At 44.0% G+C, this 8,322-nt stretch overlaps 2 protein-coding genes across 2 annotated transcripts; one reads left to right on the top strand and one right to left on the bottom strand.

The window, feature by feature from the left end:
- Positions 1-2,216: 2,216 nt before the first annotated feature.
- Positions 2,217-4,313, top strand: GGS22DRAFT_165352 (carboxypeptidase S). Its single transcript, XM_047961668.1, has 2 exons — positions 2,217-3,472; positions 3,594-4,313. Exons 1-2 carry the CDS (start codon positions 2,299-2,301, stop codon positions 4,130-4,132), a joined length of 1,713 nt encoding a protein of 570 aa, XP_047818154.1. The 5' UTR covers positions 2,217-2,298; the 3' UTR covers positions 4,133-4,313.
- Position 4,314: 1 nt separating this feature from the next.
- Positions 4,315-5,652, bottom strand: GGS22DRAFT_189448 (uncharacterized protein; the record flags this gene model as incomplete). Its single annotated transcript, XM_047964855.1, has 3 exons — positions 4,315-4,940; positions 5,070-5,333; positions 5,391-5,652. The coding sequence occupies 3 exons, from the start codon at positions 5,650-5,652 to the stop codon at positions 4,315-4,317; spliced, it is 1,152 nt and encodes a 383-aa protein (XP_047818153.1).
- Positions 5,653-8,322: the final 2,670 nt, after the last annotated feature.

Genomic DNA, 8,322 nt, shown 5'->3' with positions numbered 1-8,322 from the left:
AAGTTCTATAGTGGGACGCGTCCTGCCAAGACACGTGCGAGGTTGGAATATACGGAAGTCGTAATATCCTAATCTATCCTAGCAAGTGTGGGACATTCGGGCAGACGAATGAGCTTAGTAATTACGCTTCCGTAACTAAACAGACGCTTGGGATGCAAGTTAGGGCAGGATTCGACCATTTCGGGACGCGATGAACAAGTCGGTTATCTAGGACTTGTAGAATTTCGCTTACCGCTCCGTAACGAGCGGGATTAGTTTGGAACACTAACCGAATAGGGATTTGCTGCATTTGTTAACCCATGTTCTAGAGCCAAACTTCGCGGTTGACGCGGGTACTGGCTTTGTCACGATGGATTTCGACATGGTTGATCGCGAGAAACCTTTGCGTCGTTCTCGTGTCGTCGTTTCAACAAGAATCGTCGAATCTGTTTGATATATCTGTGTAACAATCTATCTCTGTAGTAGTTCATGTCTATAGGATTTTTGAATCCAATTGGTTAAAATTTCCATTGGCATTCCATAAAGAGCATGGCAAACTGCCCTCTCGGCACAGTATGATTGGCTAGTGGTCAGGTAAGGAGGGTACCGTGCCGCCAGTTCGCAGGTCGGGGCATAAGCACTCTATGAAAATTGCAACCTTAGCTAGTAAATAATAAGAAAAATGATCTTTTGATTCAGTGTAACAGAAGATACAGGTTACCTATATGAGATATGCATGTCATTTCGAATTTGGAAACCTTGTATTAGATAAAGTAAGACTTTAAGTAGATACAGAGAGTGCTAGAAAACGGAAATAGTATGAAAATAATATTTTACCCCTCACAACTTTTTTTTTTCGTATGAAATGTTCCGCGCCTTAGGAACGGCTACTACCTAGTACCTACTACCTATTGCAAGGTTACCCAGATATACCTAACTTGACACTCGTTCTCGCATACCTACCCGTTGTAAGAACAGGGGTTTCCCAACGCACCGGCCGGGTTGATACCTATCATCGGCCGAACGAATCACGGACTGCTGTAGGGCTTCCCGTCTGTGCACAACAGGATGGCACTCTAAAAGCTTCGCATGGGTTTAATGTGACGTACATGTGGACAAGGTGACTGGCCAATTGTCATCCGCATCCATGCAGAACGTGGCAGAAATGATACATCACATTGCAAGGTACCGGGCAGATCAAATTCGTCCACGAGCACCTACTAGGTATTATTGTTATACCTACCTATTTCAATGTATAATATGACTAACATGTTGAAGATTCTCTAGGATGAGAACGGCTCTTACGTTCGCCAATCTGCAACCTCGGGCCGCATTTTAACAATCCGGGTCTGTCGTGTCAACGTCTCCACCATCATAAGACAGACGAGGCGGACGCGCTCCCTATTATGCTCGATGATCATCTATCTTTTAGTAAGTACGAATAATACCGTTTCGGCTAGCTCATATGAGCGACAGCCGATCATTCCCAAGCCACATAATTATCATCGGCGAATTGGCGCTGTATCGAATTGCTGCATCTTACGGGTCTTCAAGGGCGTTGGTTCTCGTACATAACGTCACTCATTGGCGCACGTCACAAAGACTGAAGTCCAGACATCATCATACCTGTTGGCGATGGAATGATTTCAAACTTCTAAATGAAGTGTGTGCGGTGTAGGACAATATGATACTAGTACTAGCTGCTAGGTATGCTACCATTAGTTGAGAAGGATCCGCCGAACTTGGTTCAAAGGTTTCGAACTACGCTTTTCAGCCACAAACAAGTATTGATTATTACAGCTTAGTATTATTCAACCGATTGCGTCTTTCGTAGGGGGTTCGGTATCATTATTATCACAATTCTTCCAATAAGATGCTCCTGTCCCAACCGGAATCACGTGAGCAACGGAAATTTGAGGGTATCTCCAACTTCTCCAAGGCACGTGATACAAGAGAATCTATCTATTACCCCATCACATTCACCATTGTAGGTAAATGATAATATGGAAATGTTCATAACTATGTACCTAGTAGGTACTCAGGAGATTGTAAATCAATTCTGATATATCCGATTCCCAAAACAGTTCAACCCCGAAATCTACGGAGATCTCCTGGCGGGGTAGGGACGGGCGGCATCCTGGTGCAATTTTGAGCTGCCTAAACGGTATTAGCGGCGGATATGTACTGTATCTGAACCTTATTAGTCATCATTGATAGGGAGGCTTATCTCGAGGCAGCAATATCTCAAATCAAATCATTTTCCATGCTCCTTGCATCTTTCGCTTCATTCCTTTGACATCGAGGCGTAGGTATTCAAAGATGCATGAAAAGGGGCAACTTCTGCCTCACCCGCAGACTACCGTCTCGAATTCCCGACCGAGACCACCATGGACCTCGCTACTCCAAATTGCAGCTGTCTGCTTCCTACTGAAGATCGCAGTATTTGATACCTTCATTGTTCCCCGCTTAAAGGATGACGGGTTGGAGATCTTGGCAAAATGCCCACAGGTTGAGCCTCTTTTCCCTAAGGGGAATCAAGCGCTCTCTGAGATGGATGATTTTATCGCCTCCCCTAAATTTTTGAATGAAACAGTATCTCGGATGGCTGGAGCAATTCAGATTCCTTCCGAATCTTACGATGATTTGGGTCCGGTAGGGGAGGACAGGCGATGGGACACGATGTTTGACTTCGCTGCCTACCTAGAGAAGACATTCCCACTCATTCATACTACTTTAACACTTGAAAAGGTCAACACTCACGGCCTGCTGTATACTTGGCAAGGGTCCAACAAGAATTTAAAGCCGACTGTTCTCATGGCCCATCAAGATGTCGTACCTGTCGCTGAATCCACCATTGGGCAATGGACGCATCCTCCATACAGCGGCTTTTTTGACGGTCGCTTCATCTGGGGTCGAGGTTCTTCTGACTGCAAGAATAACCTTATCGGGATCATGGAAGCTGTCGAGTTACTTATAGATGCTGGTTACCAGCCCGCAAGAACTTTAGTTCTATCTTTCGGCTTCGACGAAGAAACTTCAGGGACCCAAGGCGCTGGAACCCTTTCTAAAGCATTAATCAGCCGTTACGGAAAGGATGGCGCTGCGCTTATCGTAGATGAAGGGGCTGGTACATCGACAGTATGGGGTACTACATTTGCCCTCCCAGCAGTCGGTGAAAAGGGTTACATGGATGCCGAAATTATCATCCGCATGCCAGGCGGCCATTCATCAATTCCCCCGGCTCACAATGGGATAGGAGTTATGTCGGAACTAATTTCAGCCATCGAAGCGAATCCTTACGAGCCGAGATTGTACTCTGATAATCCGTTTCTTCATCTTCTCGAATGCGGTGCAGCTCATGGCCCAGAGTTCCCGAGAAAGCTTAAGAAGTTGCTTCCTTCGCACAACAGCCATACTTGTTCTAAGAAAGATAAACTTGCTCTAGAGGCGGCGAAGGCTGGGGATGCTATCAAGTATCTTTTTACAACTTCGGGTATGTATCATTTAAAGGTTGCGCGTTCTTCCTGATCCCTTTCCGGCGCAAGACTTTCCGGTTGAGCTTCCTAGGTCTAAACCCCCTTTAAAGTAGAAATTGCTGACTCGCGTTGCTAAAGTGGCACCTGATGTCATCAGTGGGGGCGTCAAGGCCAACGCACTCCCCGAACGCGTCAGAGTGATCGTTGACCACCGAGTTAATGTTGGCGAAAGCCCACTTGATGTCCAGGCAAAATTAATAAAATTGGCACAGCAAGTCGCCAGCAAGTATAACCTCACAGTACACCCCTTCAATGACGAGCCGGAGACTCCGTCCTCTATTACACTTCGCACACATTCTATCCTAGAACCCGCACCTGTCACGCCAACATCGGTTGAAAATGTAACTCCGTATGGAGTTCTCTCAGGGACTACACGAGCTGTCTATGGTGAAAAGCTTCTAGTTTCTCCTGGTATTATGACTGGAAATACTGATACTAGGTATTATTGGGATCTGACGAAACATATTTTCCGCTACGGCCCTGGTTGGGACCCTGAAAGTGAAGGGCTTGAAGGGATTCACACTGTTAACGAGAAACTCAGTGTCTCTGCCCATATCAAAGGTGTTCAATGGTACAGTCTCTTCATTCGCAATACTGACCAGGCAGATTTTGTTTAATTCATAAAATAATCGGAAGTGTAAAGAGTAGGGCTGGCTTAATTTCACAAAACATGGTATGAGAAATGAATTCGTGGTTCAGCAAAACTGTCGTCTATTAGTAGGTCTTTCTAAGTACCTATCTAGTACCTACGTTTAACAGATATCTTTACAATTCAATCACTTTCATATGAAACTTCAGCTTAGTACGATTCACGCTGCGCGAAGTATCTGTCCCGAACAGACTGGTCCATCGTCCCCGTCAAAACAGCATGTATAACCCTCGCCTCGGGACGAAGACCGAGATCTACGAATAGATCATAGAAATCAATCCAAGCAGGGTCTGCTTCTACTAAAGCGAAGTCATAGAACATCGTGTACAGATCTTCTTGGGTAGCATTCGCTGCAAATTCACAAAGCCTTACCGCTATCCTCGCCCGGCTGACAACTTCAGCTGGATCTATTGTGCCGGCTGCCTGTCTAAATTCGATCGTCTTCTTTGAATACATGGCGAGTCGGAGAAAAGAATAGGTAGGTCGATTTGGACACCTTGTCAACTCCACAATATGGTGTCGGTGGGTCGATTTAAGGATCTCCGAAACTGCCTCCATCATTGGGGCGGGTGTGAAGTCTTCTAAGCTCTGTTTTACATTATGAAAATTTTTAATGTATGTTATAGCCGATTGTAGGGTGTCACTGTTGAACATATAACTTATCGTGGTAGGTCGGCGGGGAAATTTATCCTCTATTCGAGCTTCTGCAACCCTTTTTCGAAAGAGTCCAAAGATGGACTTGAGAAGTCCGTCTTCCTTTCGTCTACTTCCAGAGACTATTGAGATATTATCAACATTTTCAACATTTTCAATCCGCGACGGCATCCCTTCAAGGTGGCTTTTTCTTAACCCCAAAGTTACATTACTGTATAGGCGGAGACTAGGGCAGTAAAACTCGTTCTTACGTCTGTGTTCGGGATAAGAATGCGCCAAGATTGGATCAGCCGCGTAAAGGAAGGCTGCGATTTGACGTAGAAATATAATCGGCAACCAATCGTTCCCTTGTCCTACGTGTATATGAAGGCCACAATGTTCTGGGGTAGAAATCCAAAAGGTGCTTTGTAGGAACTCACACACCCGGCGGACTTCATTGAAACCCTCGTTCGTAGTCCATAGCGCGGGTGAGACAAGCTCGACTCCAACCCATCCGGATCGTTCATTCGTAGCTGCTGCCAGGTCATTAGATAATCTATGAAGTGACGAGTCATCATGTGTATCCCACTCACTGTAAGAAAATGCATTACCCAGCCGCTTCTCCGTGGCACCTACTGTTGCTTCCGGGGAACCTTGTAGTAACTCTCTGACGCTTGCTAGTAGAGGTTCAAATATGTCGTGGATCGTGTCATACTTGTCGACAATTAGCGGGGCACCAGGATGGGATTCGAAGCCTTGAGGCCGGGACGTTATTTCCTCGCCTTTGATGCTCCAGAAAATGTAAAACTCCAGTTCAACGCCGAAGCTTAGCATTCTCTCCTGTTTAAGTGCCATTTTGGAACTTGGCGAAGGGTCTTTGTCTTTGAAAAATCTTCGAAAAATCTTTGAAACTTGCGCTGCTGCTTTTGAAGGCGTGGACCCAGGCCCTTTGTTTTGGAACAACTGCGTTGTTTTGGTTGTTATTGAATGCATTGAATGCAATGCTGACAGGATAATGATATGGTTACCTATTCATTCCATTTATCCATAATTATTCTGTGGGAGAACTATCATGGTTGATTCTTATCAATATTTTTTACATATCCAGTTCGCTCTATTCAAGACTAGATAGGACAAAGCCAAAGGTAAGTATAGGGGCCGTCTGGTAGCTTCTATTGTATCAAATCTCCTAATGATATCTCCATGCCATCTGACTAGCATGACTAGTCCAACTAGATCTTCCTTGGTATCTAATATGCCAGGGTACCGATAATCTTCAAGTTCTGCTCAAGTTTTGGTTGACTGGGATGGCTACTTGGATTTCCTGCGTCCCAGATACGCAATACACGCTTAAAGGTTCCATTGAACGTATATATAGGGGTTAAAAGAACATTATTATAGTCGGCTATGTTATTATTGAAGGGCCTCTACCGGCCAGCAATCCCTCATTTGGGACAGCTATCTGGATACGCCACGAGATAGATCGAGCAGAGAATTTGAGGCTTAATCGTGTAAACGGTCTCAATTTAATACGCCATGTGGTATCTTTTTAAGAGAGCCGCAATGATCGGAAGGTGTATCTACCATTAGCCATTCCACCCCATCAAACTTTGTACATCCCAGTGAACCTGGCCCCATCATATCCACGACCGATCTACATATAGACGGCCTACCGGTATCTCAGATCCATAGCCTTCGAATTGATGAAACTCTTCTCCGAGAATGCTCCTAACAGCATAATACCTTCATTGCTGAGGGGGTTGTTGCTGCGGCGGCGGCGGCGGCGGTAGGTGGAAACGAATTCCCCACCAGCCACATTCGTCGCCGTGACTTTCGCGCAACTCATAGGTGTAATTCGGACACCATCTTGTACGAGCTGAGTTGGAATCGCAGACGGATTGCCACACGTTCTATATCAATAAGGATTAGCTTTTGCAGTGAAACACGAAACGATTCCAGCATCTAAGCTCGCTGAAGAAATCACTATGCCTAGAGAAAAGCTCAATCGGGAAGGTTGATTTTTACTCACCCATGGGTATGGGTTCAATGGGCCTCGGCCGCATGCCATGCAGTAGAAGTTCCAGGCGATGGCGTGACACATGATGCGACAGTGGTGGGATTAAACAGAAAATACTTGTAGAAGTAAATCTATTATTATCCGAGTGGGTTTTTGAGTGGTGCGTATGAAATTGGTTGAATAATGTACCTGGGTAGGTAACTAGACTTTTGGAATGAATGTTATAAGGAAAGTTTCTAAAACTTGAAGGTTCCTAGGTTTTCGCTAGAATCTGTGAGTTGGTAATGTGATGAGGGCATCAACAGGGCCATAGGCAGACAAAACTCACGACTCTCCAGCATTCGGCTTTTGGGAACGGTTATGACTCTATACCACCTACAATTGAAGAGCTCGACCTCGGATCGTGATATTACACGTTTTTAGGTGAATATTCCTTAAATTGAATTATTTTGAATGTGTGCCAGTTATTAAGCCATTAAAATATTTATTTTTATCATTCGTTATTCACTTCAGTGATTCACACTGTTCATATAGCAATCATACTAAAAAAGTATTTATGGTACATTTTACGACTACATATACCTACCTACTTAATATCTAGATTATTTTAATCATTCATTGACATAGTTACTTGGAATTGGGGTTCTTTATAGTTTATTAGAATGTTGGTCGACTTCGTTCCGAACCGTGTGTAACGATTCCGGTGGTGGGACTACACTGCCCGGATCCCGGCCTCGGCTTTAGCTCCGGTCCGGACCCTGACACAGGCATTCCGGGTCTAGTAAGAGTTTATTTCACTATAAAGGTACATTGGGCAACGAAATGAAAAGTATCTCATTACAACTGTACCTACGATAATAACCGATTTCGTATTCTTTCATATATATGTTCATTCAGGCTAGTTAGCTCCTAGGTAGATATAATACCTACCATGTAATATAATGTATCCCTGCACAAAAGCCTTTCAATTCACATTTCACCACATCATGTAAATATGGCTTGTATAATCTTCACACCGTAGTTATAGTTATCTCATATTATTCATGTTTTATACCTTCCAGGTTTATGCTATCATCCCATAACTCAAAGCTTTAGTTTGTAGTGCCACCGAAGGTTATATCGCGTCCAATCAAAATCTGAGACGTATCCAATGTAGTGTACTTCTAGAATGCTAAACTAAACTGGTACCAAGTCCCTGGAATATTTCCCCAGGTGCTTATTTAGCGGACCCCGTACCGCAAAGTTTATTACGTAGTAGGTACCTACCTATTCAAGAATCATGTCATTTGGCCTTAATTAATACACCTAATAATGTTATAACATTTAATTGTTCGTATCTTCTGGTAAATAAATACTTTAAAGTTCCTTTTTAACACATGTTATTAAATTTACTTATTATTGTTAACAAGTGCACACTCATTCACTCGAATAATCACTGAATGAATTGGGTGAAGTTAGGCTCTCTTATGGTGCGTATCCATTACCTACTACGTAGCGCCATTCCTACA

This window comes from Annulohypoxylon maeteangense, assembly GCF_022496945.1.
Source record: "Annulohypoxylon maeteangense strain CBS 123835 unplaced genomic scaffold GGS22scaffold_10, whole genome shotgun sequence".
NCBI lineage: Eukaryota > Fungi > Ascomycota > Sordariomycetes > Xylariales > Hypoxylaceae > Annulohypoxylon > Annulohypoxylon maeteangense.
This window is presented reverse-complemented; position numbering and strand designations above follow the sequence as displayed.